The sequence below is a fragment of the Canis lupus genome, chromosome 15 (assembly GCF_048164855.1).
Source record: "Canis lupus baileyi chromosome 15, mCanLup2.hap1, whole genome shotgun sequence".
Taxonomy (NCBI): Eukaryota; Metazoa; Chordata; class Mammalia; order Carnivora; family Canidae; genus Canis; species Canis lupus.
The window spans coordinates 8795360-8813832 of record NC_132852.1 but is presented as its reverse complement, the minus strand read 5'-3'; the positions used below and the strand labels follow the sequence as shown (position 1 = coordinate 8813832).

The window sequence follows — 18473 nt, the reverse complement described above, 5'->3', positions numbered from 1 at the left end:
AAACATTAAGTTGGATTCTCACCGCAGGAAATTTATCTTACTCATCTTTGCATCCCCCGGAGCCAGCATAAAACCTAACACGACATACACGACTGCTGATGACGTGGATCACGGGACCCACAACCACGTTCATGTCATAGCCATTTCTGAGCCTTACTGCCTTTTCTTCGGAAGTAGCAACCCTGTCCCCTCTTCATCTCCACCACAGGCCCTCTCCCCTGGATTCCTGCAGCCCTCTCCTAAGTGAGGGTGCAGTATCTAGGTTGGCTTTTCTCCAGTCTTATTTTTCTTTTTCCAGGTAGAGTGATCCTTCCCAAGTATGACTGGACCTCACCATACCTTGAAGACCTCCCTAACCACAAAGTCCCTAACCAGGTCTACAAAGATCTCCACGGTCTGGCTCCTGCCCAGCAACCCCAACGCTGTTTTATTTCAAAGGGCCTACCTTCTAGCTCATTCTCCGTCTGCCAGTCACACTGCTTTTCTTTCAATCCTTCAAATATCGGAAGCTCTCTCCCTTTGCCATCGCTCTGCCTGACGTGTTCTGTCTGCCAACCTTCTGCCCCGGTGCTGCTTATTCTCTCACCCTTCGTACCTCACTTTAATTGTCAGCCAAGCCTCTCCTGACCTTCCTGCGTCCTTACAGAACCATGCAGGAGAGCCTTCAGAGAATTTATCAATTTATAGTTATGTGCTTGATGACTGCCCGTGCATCTTCCCAACTACACTGTAGGCCCCGCAAGGGGAAGCCTTTGTTTTCGCTCCCCAGGTGACTTGAGTATTCAAAATTTTGTGGCGTGTGTGATTTTTGGAAACATTAAAATTCCAAGAGAACGCTCAAGGTCCAGCCCTGTGGTGCCCCGACCTGATTTGGAGAAACACCACCCTCGAAGAATAGGCGCAGAGCACTTAATGACGTATAAAGTCAAAATAAATAACGAGGACAGCTGGAAGAAGATGCAAAATTTATTCTTCTTCCAAGTTTGAAAAATATTTTCTCCCAGACTTAGAGCCTCATTTCTTTCCAGTTGTAAGCATATGCTAATTTCATCCTAAGCCACTTTCTCTTCCTGGACCAAAGGCTAGGAGGGAGCTTTGCAGGAGAAATTGAAGGACGGCACAACATCGCATGCGTCCATGAAATACAATCATCCACACATCTAAAGGGCTTTTAAGGCATGATGGCTTAATCAGAATATTTTTAGTACAAGTTCTAAATTCTTAACAAATGAATATCACACCATCTGCAGTGAATGCCTTGAGTGGCCAGAAGCTGTGCTACCATTTATTTTAAGAAGAAACAAATTGACTTAAGGGAACCAGAGCTGGTTCCACAGCCCCTTCATTAGATGGCTAATATTAAGTTGAGTGGGAAGGTCAGTGCTAACTTTTCTATGTGCAGTTTTGGAATTACAGGTTAGCTGTGCTCCTGCAGAATAGTAGGCAGGCGAGAGGCTGGAACTTCATGCTAAAAATGTGAAGGAAAAAACGTGGAGAGATCTGATAACATTAACAGCAGAAAATGCACCTAGACACGCAAGGAGACCATCTATGGCTGGGTTGCAGGAAGTTAAGCAGGGTGGTTGGTAGTAAAACACCTTGGATGGATCCCCGCCTGGGCAGCTCCCGCTGCAGCCCGGGCTCAGCCAGTCCCGCAGGCGCGCGAGCACCGGCTTCTCCCTGCTGCAGAGCCAAGTTAGGGAAACGCGGAGCCCCAGAGAGCCTGGTGCAGAGCAAAGAGATGACACTTTGGGTGGGCCCTGGAAACCTCGCGGGGTCTTTAGTCCATCGTCCCCTGTCGGCCCCGTAGCAAATTATATTAACCGCTCACCTGGGAAGAGACCACAGCCAGCGAGGCTGCGCGAGGCAAGGCCGGGCCTCCCAGGCTCTGCAGGGCGCTTCCCCGCACGTCCAGCACCGCCTGGCCCGGGCGCACCTTCGCCCGAATTTTCTCTCCATTTAGAGCACAACCTGGTCCTTCCACCATCTCCCGACCCCCACTGCGGGCCGCTAGGCGCAGGAGGAGGCAGCTCCGCAACCGAATCCCCGCGCAGGTACTGGGCGCCGAGAGGACGTTCAAATCTCCCGCGCATCCGGCCCCGCCTCGGCTGCCTGGCCCCGCCCCGCCCCCGCCCAGGCCCCGCCCCCGCCCCGCCCAGGCCCCGCCCCCGCCCCGCCCAGGCCCCGCCCCCGCCCCCGCCCCGCCCAGGCCCCGCCCACTGAGGTCCGCCTGGCCCTTCCCAGTTCAGGCCCGTCGGGCCCCGCCCAATGAGGTCCGTCGGGCCCCGGCCCGACCCCGCCCACTGAGGTCGGCCTGGCCCCGCCCCATCGCAGGTCCCGTGTGGCCCCGCCCAGGCCCCGCCCACTCGGTCGGCCTGGCCCCGCCCCGCCCAGGCCCCGCCCCGCCCGCCCCGCCCGCCCCACCCAGAGTGCGTGGAGCCCACCCAGCCCGGGTTTGGGTAAACCGTAAGAGCCCAAGCAACTGGGACCTCAGAAACTCCAACCTTTCTGTTTGGAGGGTTCGCTCTTGCCCTTGAACTACTCAGTAAACGTCCATTTTGCGATCTTTTCCTCTTACTGGGCCCTAAAATTGAAGGTCGCAGTAGCTGTCTTGCAGGCTTCGGGTTCTGTCTGCACCGTTCAGGTGTGGGTCAGGAGGAGAGGGGCTCAGAGGGGGTTTTCAGAACGAGCAGCTTATATATTTGCTCCTACAGAGTTAGCATATTTTCGAAAATGTGGCTTTATATGCCAGACACCCTTGTGTCTATATTAAAAACGCTTCCATTTTTCAGATAGCTGAGCTCAGTGAGCTCTCCCCGAATTGGTCAGGCCTTCTCTCTTGGGATGCCCCAGATGGAGGCTATTTGAACCTGCTCTGTAAAAGACAGGGCTCCACACAAATAGGGAGGCGATGCATAGCTTTTCAAACTTACACAGAGCTGCATACATATAAATACATGAAGCTAATGACTCCATACAATTGTGTAGATAATACAAAAAATCTAATCTTTTTGGAAGATTAAAATATAGCACATGAAAACAGAATGTTCATTTCTCTGTGATTTAATCAGCCTGTCACGGTGCTGTCGTTAAACCAGAAGAATATACATGCGAGAGCCTTGGATTCAAACGTTTAAGGAGCATTAAATCTTTCTTTGTGGGGAGCGATTAGTGATCAGGTGAGCTGGATCATGTTCAGGGTTCTTTGTACTTTACCGCCTTATTTAATTGTTGTTCACCCTTCTCAGCCAAATTACTAACTATGCAATGAAGAATCCTGTTCGTTGCAGCCCAAATTCCGTCACCATCTCGGCCCTTTGATGGAGGGAAGTGCTATCCACCTGATTTGCTTCTACCTTTGTTATTAATTACTTATTGCCACCTAGTCAGTTATCCCACTTATTATTTCGGAGTTTTTGCAGGTCAGAAATTTGACAGCTGTCTGGCCTGGGTGCGTCAGCATTTCTCAAGCAGTTGCAGCGAGGATGTTGGCCAGAGCTGCAGCGATGCAAAGGCTAGATTTTAGCTGGAAGATCCACTTCTGAGGCAGCTCACTTGCACAGCTGTTGACAGGAGGTCTTGGTTTCCCATCCTTTGGATCTCTCTGCAGGGTCAGGGTCACTTGCCTGCTCCCCTGACGGGGCAGCTGAGTTCTCCAGAGGTGTGATCTAAAAGCGAAGCAAGGATAGAGCTATACCGATCTTCATTCCCTAGTCTCTGAGGTGACACATCCACACCGTCGCTACTTCCATTGTTAGAATCCAGTCTATCAGTAGAGCCCATGGGGGATGGGTTAGGAGGTGGGAAATTGAAGCTTTATCTCTTGAAAGTTAGAGTATGAAATAATGTGTGAACCTATTTTAAAGCCTTCACAATCTTCATGAATCTGAATGATTCAGCACGGACTCCTCCTTTCTCTGCAGGTTGCCCTGTGTGCACATTAGGATCAAATATACTCTTTAATTAGAATCGGGCTTAGCGTTGCCCACAGAGCTCAGGACGAGTGAGTGGGGAGTGACGTGAAGATACTAAGATACTTCCCTGGCGTGCCCGGGAGAGCTAAGCCGGAGTTTGTCCATATGGGATTGCCTTTGAGTCTTGATACTTCTCGTTGTTACCCTTCCTTGCACCCAATCAAGAGTCAAATTGCATGCACCGAGCGTCTGCAGTGCCTTTAAAGAGTCGCCTCACCATTGTGGGCAAGCCTGCCTGGGTGCAGACTCTTGGAGCTCTTCTCTCAGACTATTTCGGAAACCTCTGAACTGCTTTCGGCCCTCACTCTGGCTTTCACACTCATCAGAGTCATCTTCTCAAGCATGATGGATTCACTGATGACTTTAGACAAGTCGCTTGTTTTCTCTAAAACTCCCTTTCTTCGTATGTAAAATAAAACATATTTTTCCTGCAAACCTCTACATGATTATTCTAATTCCCAGATAACACATGTGAAAGCCCGTTGAGAATTATAAAATGTCCTACGAATTCAAGAAATCAAGCTAAATTCTGTTTGCTGCACTTAGAATATCTTCTGTATTTGTTTCTTGGCTCAGGCTGTCATCCTTACCTTTTTTCTTCTTAATTCCTCTTCAAATGAGCTTACTGAAATTCTCCCACCTTTAAATTCTCGTTGAATGCATAGCCTCGAATAAAAATAAATAAATAAAATAAAATAAAAAAGCCTCCCAGGTACAGTCAGAAGGAATCTCTTTTCTTCTGAAGTTGGTTTTACAAAACCTACCTTGTGTTCGACTTAATTGGGTGCAGACCAGTCTCCTACTAGATTCATTCCTTGAACACATTCGAGTGAGTGTCCTGTTTATAATTCCCATAGCACCCAGGATGCTCTTTTGCACATAACAAACATTCAACGAATATTTGTTGAATTCATCTGTGATTACTAACTTACAAATGAAAATACTGGAACATTCTGACCCCCAAAACCTTTTCTTTTATCTTTAGTGTCATTCTTATGAATTGAGATTTTATGTTCTCAGAAGTCCTTGCTAAAATAAACATTAACAAAAACAGGTAATACATTAAGTTACCCTATGGTATACTTTCTTTATTAGGTCAACAAGCCAAGAATCTTGATGTATCCTTGAGGAAATCAGATCAACCACACGTACAGTCATTTGTGTACATTCACGGATATGTATTTTCTTCACAATAACCCTGTGTGATAGTCAGGATAGATAATATTAGGGGCTTATAGATAGAAAAATTGAGTTTCAAACCAGTGGTTATTTTCCACGATCACATGTAGGGACCAAGAAAGCTACAGATATGAAACCCAAATTTTCCAACTCTGAGACCAGTATTCTTTTCACTAACACCACAGGTAAGTGTAGATGAAATAACAATGTCTAAAACATTGGAAAAGATAGTTTTCTCCAGGACCTCAGGTCCCTAATATATGGCACCTAGGTACGTCGTGGCACTAGCGGAAAACAGGTTGGAAAGGGTACAAAATCACTCAACGGAGTTGGATGGGAGTTAAAAAATAAACATGAATTTTACTTCCAAAGATTTTCATTAATAAAAATGTACTTAATGCTTGCTCCGTGTGAGGCCCCGAATCAGGCTGTAGGGTACGAAGGGCTGTAAGGAAGCCTTTACACACACACAATTACAGTGTAGTTAGAGACGCTGACATTAGAAGATATAAAAGGAAAAGAGAGCTCATGTTACATACAAAACAGGATTGAGAGACTAAGAGAATTCGTTGAAGGGACACATCCCTCAGAAACCATATGTCTGGGAGATGCTCAGAGAAGAGATGGAGTCAGGGCCAGTCCTTTAAGACGGAGGGCCGTAGGCAAGTGGAAAGGCAACTAGGAGAAATCGAAGAGGAATACAGACAAGTGTGTGATGTACTCAAGACACAGTGATTAAAGCAGAAGTTGTCAGGCAGGGCAGTAGTGGTAGAAAACACTGGAAGAACTCCTAGGGACAGCTGTGTGCAGGGCCCAGGATAAGGAAGATCAAAATGCCTTTTCCTGGGGGTAGGGACAGTCATGAAGCATTTGAGCAGATGTAGGGACCCCAAGCCCACAACATCACAAGAACCATTTACTAAGAGTGAAATCCAGAGCTCCATTCAAACTATGGAGGGAGACCCGCTCTGCAATTTGGGTCTTTTATTTGCTTAAGATAAATTTAAGCAAATAAATTTTATTTCTTCATTAAGAACTACATGGGGGCAGCCTGGGAGGCTCAGCGGTTTAGTGCCACCTTCAGCCCAGGGCGTGATCCTGGAGTCCCAGGGTCGAGTCCCATGTCGGGCTCCCTGCATGGAGCCTGCCTCTCCCTTTGCCTGTGTCTCTGCCTCTCTCTCTCTGTCTCTCATGAATAAATAAAAATCTTTTAAAAAGAAAAAGACCTACATGGGTCCCAATGGCTCATAGTAGGTGGGCACAGTTGCTTACATAATGCTGAGCTCATCACACTTCAGGGAGGCCTTAGTTCAAAATTCCTCGGTTTTCACGAACAAGAATCCCAGATACTAAAAAAAAAAAAAAAAAAAAAAAAAGAATCCCAGATACCCATGCAGTCCGGGTGCCAGGCGACGTTCGAAGTATCCTGCGAACACAGACTCTTGAACCTCACAATAATCCTCTGAGGTCAGCACTGTTCTTATCTTCATTTTCACAAACGAAAGAATTGACCCAGAGACCTGAGCTCATTTGCTCAAGGCCACAAAGTTGGGATTCAACCGGGCAAGCCATGGCCTTAGCCAAATGTTTTCAGCAGCATCGATTATACTACACTCACCTTCAATCAAATATATTTAGCAATGACTTAAGAGATGGTGGTGTCGAGGCAAGGCAACCCTTTACTCAGCCTTACGGAGGAAGTGAAGGCAATTTGAAAACCTTGCCCCAGTGTATGAAGTTTTGACATATTTTGGATCATGCAACTTTGTTTTCAGCCCTCTCTTGACAATGTCTGTGGGCAGAGTTTTCGGCGGAATGATAAAGATGTAGCAAGGGGGAAATTTCTTTAACTTCTGTGTTTTACATAAATTACCTGAATATATTTAACAAGTAGAGGGATCCCATCCATCCTCTCTCAACATCCTCTTAATTTGAGCTCTGACTAGAGGAAGGAGTCATTAGCGAACATTACGTGCAGGTGTTTTTGGTGGTATTTACCAAAGAGTCTCCAGTTTCTGCCCATTAAGAGAAACTTTTAACATTAGACTGCCAGAAGAATAATAACACGCACAGCAACAGAAACCATTTGGACGGTTTTATCGTTTGAAGCATATACTGAATGTTGAGACCTTGCAGGGCCCTGGCTTTTGTTCTGCTGAGAAAGCTGGAAGCGCGGGGGCAGTTTTCCGCCGGCAGAGTCACAATCTAAATTGCAGAACCAGCCGTGGCCTCCTAGGTGATGCTCAAAACCACCCCGACATCCCTGTCTCTTCAGAGAGCCGAGGAACCCGGGATGGTGGTGCTGTAATTCCAGCTTTGTTTTGCACAGTTCTGCATAGAAGGGATTTTTCTCATTTATTTTGTAATTTAAGCATGTTAAGTAAGTAAAGGTAGCTTCCGAGCATGAACTTGATTTGGGGGAAATTAATCTCTAAATCGTTATTAGGCACTCACAGAAGAGCCAAAAATAATCCTTTTGTGAGGGTTTCCCTCCATGAGAGAGGATAGGAGGATTGATTCCCTTCCCATTTTGAAATAGAATAGTGAGTTACTTTTTTGTTAGTATCTTTGTTAATAATGGTGAGTTTGTTGGGTTTTGTTAATATCTTTGTGAATATCTTCATCAGTCTGGGCCCACCGAGAAGGTAATCAGGTTGAGGCATGAAATGCACCATTGACTCATTCATCGGCACCTCGGTTGTCGCAGGAAGGGTGCTAGATCCAAGGACACAGAGAAAAGTCAGAGATCAAGGTAGCTCCCAGACTAGTGCAGGGAAGAGGAAGCGAATGCAGGTTCTCTGACAGGTGAGCTCTGAGTGCCACAAGCAGATGTGGTGAGGAGACCTGGGATTCCAGACATCTCCGCTACATTTTGAGGGGGAATAATAGGTAGAAGTGCATCTCATGAAGAGCCGGAGAAGGGGATTTTCAGGCAGATGGGGAAGAAACCATGCCTGAAGCCAGGGGATGTGAGGGAACTTCATATTAGGGGAACTGTAAGAATACCCATAGGACAAAGAGATCAGGAAGCGAGGGCTGAGGGCGTCCAGAGAAGTCAACAAACCAAGACTATGGAAGTTCTAAGATGATACGCAGAGAAGTATGGATATTATTTTGAGAGTAATGGGAGCCAATAAAGAATCCTATGCAGGAGAGTGACATGACGACATAAGCTTTACTTAATGGTCACCAGGACAGTGTGAAGCAGTGATCCTCAACCGGGGTGATTTTGCCCACTTGGGGACAGTTGGTCACACCCAGCGGAAAGGGAGTGCTATTGGCATCTCATGGGCAGAGGGCAGGGATGCTGCAAAATAGCCTGCAAGGCACATGACATGCCACCAAAATAAAGAAGTAGCAGTCCCCAAATGTCCATAGTGCCAACATTGAGAAGCCCTGGTGTGGTGTGCCAATTCATGCCCGCTCCCCACGTTCACATGCTAATCCTTGGAACTTGGGACTCTGTTTCCTCACAGGGCCAAAGGGCCCCTGCAGATGTGACTAAGGATTGTGGGATGAGGTGACTAGCCTGGATTCTCCAGGTGGGCTCAGTGTAATCACATGCGCTGAGAAGAGGGAAGCAGGAGAGTGAAGGACAGAGAAGGTAATGTGAGCACAGAACTTGTCAATGAAGGAGACGTGATGACACCACGTGATGCCTTTGAAGGTGGAGGAAGGAGCCAGGAGCCGAGGAACGTGGGTGGCCTCTAGCAGCCAGAAGGGGCAAGGGCAGGGTCTCCCTGAAGCCTCCAAAAGGAGCCAGCCAGCCCAGCTACCACCGTGATGTCAGGCCAGTAAGGCTGATTTGGGACTTGTGACTTCCAGAGTAATTAGAGAATAAATTTGTGTCATGCTAAGCCACTTAACTTGTAATTTGTTTTAGCGGCAATAGAAATTTAATATATCTGTTTTGGAGGACGGGATAGATGGGCAGCAAATCCTGAGGCAAAATAAACAGTAGGGAGAGGTCAGTATTGCCAGGCACTTATCTGAGCACTGAGGATACAATACTGATCAAGGCAGGACATGAACAAAATTCCTGCTCTCTTGAAGTTTATAAATTAGTGATTTATGTGAGTTTTTATTATACTCCAGAATATAATCCCTTGTGTAATGCTAATTTCCCTTTCCATTCCATGATAGACCAGCTAACTTCTATTTTGAATGGAAAGTTTTATTTTTGATATATTTAAATTTGTCAGTATTTCACATTATGATTCATGCTCCTCCCCCATCCAAGGTCACCTCAGTGTCATAAAATATCTCTATTTTTTCTATTAACTTTATTTATAGTTTTCTTGTGATCAATTAATTATCGTTCCCAATTATCCACTCACTTCTTCAAAGCAGCATCATTAACCCTACTCTTGCCTTGGGTTCCTAATGGAGGAATAGACGTGGCACCATTGTCAGGACCAGCCATTTAACTACCTTTGCTCAATGGAGTGTGAGTTCTCTTACCTGGTCATAAACTTGTGAATGAGAAATAAAATGTTTCTTGTTGGAATCCACTGAGACTTTGGGATGGTTCATTATGCAGCACAACCTAGGGAAATCTGATTAAAACACTTCTGTATATTCAAGTCTTTTAGCTATGATGCCATCATTGTCATATGCAAAGTCATCCTTAATATATAAATATATTTGGTCTCTCTATTGTGTTTCATTGATCTATCTGTTCCTGTACCAATTCTATACTATTTTTTATGATTGTGATATTATACTGTCTTAATGTCTTATGAGCTCCTACTTTTCAGTCTTCTTTCCCATAATTATACTAGCTTTGTATGAATGTTTAAGCTTTTGAGTTATATTTAGACAATGTTTCCTGTTCTCCCCAAAATTCCACTGAAATATTGATTACAAATGTATTAAATATGTAGATAAACTTGGGAAACCATTCATAGTTTTACAATGTTAACACGTCTACTTTTATTAACGTCTTATTTAACTTCAGAAATTGTATAAGTTTCTATGTAAAGATATTGTGTTTTCTTCCTCGGTTTAATTCCTAGTTGTTTCATTGTTTGGGTTGATATTTTAAGCGGCATATTCTTTCATTTTATAGTTTTAGTTGTTGGTTTTCTACGTAAGGTACTAGACTCCAATGTGAAATGTATATATCCAATTGGAAAATGTTAGCACTTCTCTGTATGCTTATTTTTAAAATTTTACTTTAACATGTTTATGTTTAGGCAGATCATATCTAATGTATTAATACATTAGTTCTATGATTAAAAGAATAGCTAATTTTTAGGAGGCACTAACTTTATGCTAGGTACTATAAATTCTTTCCAAGTATGGGTTTACTTAATCCTCATAACATCCTAAGTGGTAAGTGTTGCTATTGCTATTATTTTTACTATTCTCGTTTTACAGACAAGAAGAGTGAGGCAGAGAGGTTATGTAACTTGCCTAAGTTCACACAAGCAGTAACAGAACCAAGATTTGAATCCAAGGTAATCTTGCTCATGGTATATACACTACTTTGTATATAAACTACATAATCATGATTCATAAATAAATATTGGGGTCATGCTAGGCTCATTAGGATGAGTTGGCTTGCTTTTTAAAGATTAAATTATTTTTTGTTAAGTTTTATTCATCAACTTTCAGGGGAACCAATATTTTGAGACAAGTAGAAAAATGCTATTAATCTTTGAAGTTGGTTTTGTATGTGGCAATTCACCTAACTCTCTTATTAGATATCCTAATTTGCCCATTCTGTTGGGTTTTCTATGTAGATAATCTTATCATTTCCAAATAATGACAGTTTTATCTCTTCCTTTCCAATTCTTATCATTCCTAATTATTTTCCTTGTCTTATTATGTTGGCTGGAGCCTTCAGTGTTATATTGAATACTAGTAGTGATAAGAGATATCTTTGCTTTGGTGAGTTCCAAATTTCTTCAGTAAGTACTATCTAGCTGAGCCTTTTAAGTAAATACTTTTATCAAGTTAAAGACATCATATTTGTTCTCAGTTTTCTTAGCCTTTCTTCTGTTTTATCAGTACATAGCTGTGAAACTTATTAAATGCTTTCTGTATCTACTGAGATCATTCATTTTTCTCATTTAGTCCATTATTATGATGAACTACATTGATAGAATTTTGATCAGTAAACCATTGTACCATCCCTAAGATAATCCCTACCAATTCATGCTGTGTCATTCTTAACCGATTATGAATTTATTTAGCTACTGTTTTATTTCATATTTTTCTCATCTGGGTTCAGAAGTGAACTAAAACTATTTACTCCCCTTTCTCCTTTATATTATTACCCTTACCAATTTTTATGCCAAGATATTAAGCTTATGATGTGACTCATGCCATCTTTGTTTTTTCTGGAAGAGCTTTCATAAGATAAAATCATCTGCCTTTTAAACTTCTACTTACCAATCTTTAAAAGACCCTATTTCAAATAACTCTGAGATGTTTAGTTAGCAAGGAAAGAAAGGAGGGATACCAAAGCTGTGTTATGGCCATTTTCCTGAGGAAGCTAATTTACTTGGTTAAATATTTTCTGCAATTCATCACGATAAGTGAGCTTTAAAGCTTCACAGAAGAATTTTGAAATTCGTAGTATTTGGCAGTTTTGGAAAGAATTAGGAACATTAACACTGATGTATATTTGTTTCATGTGGCATTGTCATTTTGGCCACCAACCATTCCTTGAAGATCATTTCCCTCACAATTCCTGTCAGATTATTCATGCAAAGAATTGAAATAACTATGTCAACATAAACTGTTTTATTCGTCAAACTGAAAGACAAAAAGGGTTCAGGTCCCAGAAGGCAGTTACTATAAACATTAGAATTCTGGTGGGAACCATTTTTGTTCCAGTGAGAAGATGCATCAAGGTAATCCTTTAAACATGCAGGATTCCCACTAAAGGGAAGGTAAAGGGGCGATTATTATCTGCCTTGACTGGGTCAGAATGTGGGGGATGAGGTTTGTGAGGAGCTCCCCTTAAGAAACAAGAGCTGACAAACAGAAATCTTACTGGCTTTTAAATATTTTTTTCAATTAAATTTATTTATTTATTTGGGAAAGAGAGAGCAAGAGAACATGAGCAGGGGGAAGGGCAGAGGGAGAAGTAGACTCTCCTCAGAGCAGGGAGACTGACAGAGGTCTCAATCCCAGGACTCCAGGATTATGACTTAAACTGGAGGCAGACACTTGACTGACTGAGCCACCCCCAGGTACCCCCAAATCTTACTAGCTTTTAGGGTTGGGCATGGTTTCAGTCATTGTAGACCAAGGACCAAGATTATATAAGAGGCTTGAAATCTTTTTTATTTGCAGATTCATTATTATTTTTAATGGTTGCTCGTTTTACATAATGAGGAACTGGAAACTCTGAAGACATTAATGACCTGTGGCCGTGTTTGTACAGCCAGCAAGACATTTGGAGAAGTGGAAGCAAAGGCCAGAGTAGGAGATGGCAGCTGACAAGAAGAGCAGATATGAAGCTAAATCCTTCTGGCCACTACAGAGAGACAAATGGGACAGCCTTAAGCCTGAGAATGAACCTGGAGTTTAAAACAGAAATGCTGCCATTATGCCATTACGCCTTGTCATCTACTCTGCGGATGTCCCAAACTTGCCTGGGTTGTGTCGAGGCATGATGTGAAGTTTGGGCAATGCTGAAATTGAGAGCTGTAGAATGACAGCAATAGATGGACCTCGCTAGCATGAAGCAATCAAAGATGTGCAAAGTCTGAGCAAAAATTCTCAATCCTGCAATCCTGAGCTTGACAGACCATATAGAAGCAGGTTATATCATTAGCTAAAGGTCAGATATAAATATAGGGCGCTGCTAAAGACAGTTGGGTATGCTCTATCCTCCTCAATCACATTTATTTCTATACCTGGGAGATAACTTGTCAGCCGTGTGCATATCCATCTCCACCTATGTGATAAAACAAGTAGAAATCTCAGGAGGTGCCTGAGTCCAATCCACTGTATTTGGTGTCTTAATGAGAACACAGTAGTTAGAATACAGTAAAATGGATTCATATTCCTAACAGAACAGAGGGGCCCATTTCAGCAGCCAAATACAGGACCACTTCTTGCCCTAACTTTTAGCACATAATTTTAATCAGCTACCAAAGTCAACAGAAAAACTCGGCTTATTTGTAGATGTCTCAAAACCCGTTAAGAAAAACCAAGTACAATATTTTGATATTGTTCACTTTGCGCAGATGGGGTTCAGAGTTTATCTGTTAAGCCTGAAGAAGGATTCTTCGGCATTTCTCATCTAATTATTGTTGGCTTAGACCCAATCTGAGCTAGTGATTAAGTCACAACAGGCTCTATTTTCCATTATTAATCTCTTGGACTTGAAAGGTTTATCAGACTCAAAGCAATTAGACATTTAAAATTCTGGAATTTGCTTACTTGCTAAATACTGACACCTGAGATTTTTCTGTCCCTCTGTTTTCACTTATGAAGCAACTGGAAAATGCTAAGGTAGGTAGGTGTGTGTGTGTGTGTGTGTGTGTGTGTGTGTGTGTGTATACACCTGCCCGTGCACTCACACATTTGCATGTGCATGCACATGTACATGTTTCATAATCTTTTAGGGATAAGTATCCACCTTTACAAAATATTCTATTTTAGATTAGCCAAGTTGAGAAACTCTGCATTCTCTTCATGCGTTAACTAAGGCATCCAGAGCCATCTCCTAAATGCCGACTGGAATTATGGTCTACTTTCGATGTGGAGGTTTGCTTCAGCAGACATTTATGTGACAGCTTGATTATCAATGGTGTGATTAATTCCTCAGCACACGCATGTCAGGACTTGCTTCAGAGTTTGAGTGCTAACGTGAAAGGGATGGATTAGCACTGCACGTCAGGAATTCAAAAGTCCCCAGAAGGGAAGGAGTAAGCATGACATCAACTCAGAAAAGACCAAGCAAGGTACAGAAATATTTGTAAGAATTCCAGATAAGAAAATACCTTTGTACAAATTTCACCTTAGAGTGTTCTTTCAAACTGTGTATGAAGTTGAATTGTTTTATAGAAGGGTATTCAATAATCTTCCTCAGTGTTGCTTGGACTTACTGCTTCATTTTAGAAAAAAAAGAGTGATATTTCAAAGAGAGAGAAACACTACTTGGAGGATTTCTGATTATGAAAAGGATGCATAATGGGGGAAAGCCTGTACAGAGTTCTTGCATGATACTATAGAAAGTTTTAGGATTTTTCTTTATAGAAATTTTTCTAGAAGAGTAAAAAATGTAAAAGTATAACTCTCCAGCAGAAGTGTGAATTTGGCCTCTGATAGATGCATGGATTTCTTAAGACTTTCTCTTTTGGTATTAGAAAAGGGAAACACAATAATGGTAGCTTCATTAAATAGGGGTTTCTTTTTCTCATATATTAAGTCTGGACATAGGTAGGTGAGGTTGGTGTTGTGGCATCATATTATTAACATCCTGGCTTTTGTCTTTCTGCTCCTTCAAACTCCTGGTTACCTCATAGTTCCAAGATGGCATTCTCTATAGAATCTCCCTCTGTACTCCAGGCAGGAAGAATAAGAAAGCTATGAGGAGGAAGGGCTGACTTGTATGGCAGGAAAGCAAAACTACATAGAAATTCCTGGTAGGTTTCAGCTTATTTCATTGACTAAACCATGTCACATGATCAGTCTTTGCCATAATACAGTCTGAAAAATGCTGTGGATACTTTTTCTTTTCTTTTTTTTTTTTTTATACTTTACTCTCTTCCCCTTCCCTTCCCTTCCCTTCCCTTCCCTTCCCTTCCCTTCCCTTCCCTTCCCTTCTCTTCTCTTTTTTTTTGGCTATATTGCCAATAAAAAGTAAATGAGGGCCCTTTTGGTAAAAATGAAGGAGAGGATGGATATTGGGTAGGCAAGCAGCATGTTCTGGCACATGTTCCTTCAAGATATTTACCAGTATCCATTCTGGTTTCGTGATGCCTATGACATTCTGATTGTTATTTTGTATGCCATGCCTTCCCATCCTTATTTGGCTTGATTAGAAGTGGATTTTGTTCAATATAGCTTTAGTACATGGAACTGATGTTCTCAAAGACTAATGACATCCTGAGAGCTTGTTGCTCAAGTTCATTCCCCCACAGTACTCCAAAACAACACCACCAACCACCCAATTACTCATACACGCAGAAAGGCTAGGGAGGTGTGCTAGGTTGGCAATACTGGACATAAAGTCAAAAGCAAAGCCATCATCATTCTTCATATAGTGGCCCTGAGAGTTGAAACCTGAAGGATAAGTTATGTTGGTACTAAAAACCCAAAGCAAACACTGATAGAACTAACAGGATTAAGTAGACAAGCCCAATGGAGATTTTATCATCCCTTATCAAGAGCAGATAGTAAAATCGCCAAAATAAACCATATGTTGGGAAATGAAACATTTTTTAAAAGATTTTATTTATTTATTTGACACAGAGAGAAAAAGAGCAAAAGCAGGGGGAGCAATAGGCAGAGGGAGAGGGAGAAGCAGGCTCCCCGCTGAGCAGGGAGCCTGACTCAGAGCTCAATCTCAGGACCCCAGGATCATGACCTGAGCTGAAAACAGATGTTTGACTGAGCCACCCAGCTGCCCCTGGGAAATGAAACTTATTAAATAAATTTAAAGGCTTGATTTTAAAAGTGTATTAATGGATAATGATAGACTTTAAATTAGACATCAATAGCATAAAATATCTCGATAAGCCCAACATTTGAAAATTAAAGAGCTCCCTCCTAAATGTCAAAGAGATCAAAGATTTAAAAAATCACAAAGGAAATGAAAACTTAATTTGACTAAAGTTATAATGAAAATATAGCCTCTGAGCATTTGTAGGATGCTGCTAAAGTAGTACTTACAAGAAGATTCTTAAATTAGAAAAGGAACAAGTTTTTGAAGATTAAAAAAAAAAAGATTTAAGGTCTAACTTCCCACTTTAAGAAGCTAAAAAAAGACAAGCAATTTAAGCCCAAGTATGCAAAAGGACAAAAATAATAAATATGAGTATAAATCAAGAAATAAAAAATGAACAATGTAGAAAATTATCAAAACCAAAAGCATCTGAAAAGATGAATAAAATCCATCAATCCATCCTTCTAGCTAGATTGATAAGGACAAAAAAAAAAAAAAGTTAAAAGAAAACCAAATCTGCTATTCTCAGGAATAAACGAGAGGTGTTTGTTTGTTTGTTTTTTAACCATAGATATTAGAGGAATAAGAAGGGAAAATTTGGGACAATTTTATGACAATGTGTATGACAATTTAGCTGAAATGGACAAATTCCTTGAAAATCACGTTTCAAAACTGACATGATAGAAAATCTGAGTAGCCTCATAATAATGGAGTTGAATTTATCATCAAAATCTCCCCACAACTAAAACTTGGGTGTCAGAGGGCGCTCATGGTGAATTTTAGCACACATTTAAGAAAGAAAGGAAGAAAGAATGCAAATCCTACAGATGGTTTCACTTAGAATAGAAGAGGAGGTAATAATTCCCAGCATTGACTAGAGGGCTGATAGCAGGCCTGGCATTTAATTTTTCCCCTACTTACAAGCTAATAAATTAACCTATTACTATTTCATAGACTCTGGCAGAAGATGTGAGACTCCTGGATCAGAGACAAATGACTTTATTACAGACAGCAAGCAGCATGAGCATCATTCTGTCTGTGTCTGTCCCTTTTCTTGAGGCCCCCAGAGGTGACACGAGGGGCCCAAGTGGAAGCCCGGACACGCAGTGAACTGCATTTGCAGAGGAGGGATTCTGAGCTTGGAGAATCTACTGACTGGTTGTCTGTCTGGTGACCAGGCCTTGACATAAAATGAGGAAAAATGGTTTTGGTTTTAGCTCAGCTATCAGTGTATTCCTAGTACGGGACAAATCACCGTGCTTTGGGATCCTGGCTTCACCATCTACACAATCAGAGCATTGGGACGAGGAGATTTCTCAGGACCCTTCCAACTCGATAACTATAACTGATTGTGTCCGCGAATTAAGGAAGGTTGAAAAATGGAGCCTTAAAATATTTTCTGTAATAGAATTAAGAGCACAAACTTAAAGCCGTAGTAAACTCCTTTCGTCCACTTCTGGCCTGAAAACATCAATGCCCCCACGCTATGATTCCTGCATTACTGAGGGATCTCTAACTTCCTAACATTTCTACTCAAGGTTTCAAATCTGTGCTGCTCATCATATTCTTTTTACATCCATTTAAAAATATCTCTTGACCCTTGAACAATACGGGTTTGAACGTGCAGGTCTTACTTATACGCAGATTATTTTTTTTGATAAAAGTACTAGAAAGGTATTTTCTCTTCCTTATGATTTTCTTTATAATAGTTTCTTTAACCTACCTTAGGAATATGGCATATAATACATAGAATGTATAAAATATGTGTTAATCAACTATTTATGGTATTGGTAAGGTTTTTGCTCAACAGTAGACTATCAGTAGTTAAGTTGTGGGGGAGTCAGAAGATGTGCACAGATTTTCAACTGCGTAGGGGGTGTGGGTGCTCCTAACCCCCAAGTTGTGCAAAGGTCAACTGTACTGTCAAGTCATCTTGACTCTTGCATGCAATCAATGGACATTCTCCCCCTTAGTTATTTTAAAAGTTTAACTTCACTTGTTAGGTTAGCAGTTCTCAAACTCTGTCCCACATGATGTTATTTGAAAAAAGTATACCTAGAAAAACGAAGGTTTTGGAAACCTTAGGTTAAACAAAGAAAGGTAAAAGTAGTTTTTTTTGTGAGGACTTCCAAGAGTCTCAATTACTCGCCATGGAATGCTGATTCCCAAATCGATCTGACCGCTGAAAAGTGTTCTAAGAAACACACTTTGGAAATGCTATTTTGGATTCTTCAGCATTAAGCCTTGTGATTATTTTATAGTTTGCAGAAAGTCTGCCTAATTAAGAAGAAGAAGAAGAAGAAGAAGAAGAAGAAGAAGAAGAAGAAGAAGAAGGAAAGAAAGAAAGAAAGAAAGAAAGAAAGAAAGAAGAAAGAAAGAAAGAAAGAAAGAAAGAAAGAAAGAAAGAAAGAAAGAAAGAAAGAAAGAAAGAAAGAAAAAGAAAAACAAAACACAAAGCTCTTAATTTGCCCTTTTATCATATTTTCCAGCTAGGAGATGTGTGTTGCCTTGGCCCAACTGAGCTTCTCATCCAGCTGAATAAGACAGAGGGAAATTAAGGATACGGGTACAAGGACAGTGGACCTACTTAATGAGGAAGCGAACAGAAAGATAAACCATCATGACACAGGACGGTGAGGAGACCAAGCAGCCAAGTGGGGCACGAAACTGACAGAATTGAAACTAGTTGG

At 41.7% G+C, this 18473-nt stretch overlaps 1 protein-coding gene across 20 annotated transcripts in view; it reads right to left on the bottom strand.

The window, feature by feature from the left end:
- NEIL3 (nei like DNA glycosylase 3) overlaps positions 1-18473 on the bottom strand; it is an 89239-nt gene that overhangs the window by 50832 nt on the left and 19934 nt on the right. For 4 of the 20 annotated variants that reach the window (XM_072775876.1, XM_072775871.1, XM_072775875.1 and 1 more), the window contains one exon: positions 4565-4640. The exons of 7 other annotated variants lie outside the window; for them this stretch is intronic. Coding sequence is in view for 7 of the 13 variants with exons in the window: in XM_072775869.1 (XP_072631970.1) it covers positions 1832-1987 (156 nt within the window). In the remaining 6 variants the exon portion in view is untranslated. Of the gene's footprint in view, positions 1-1831; positions 2079-4564; positions 4641-9614; positions 9710-18473 lie in introns of those variants that run through there. 9 more of the 20 variants (XR_012007430.1, XR_012007431.1, XM_072775865.1 and 6 more) reach the window with 7 other exon arrangements.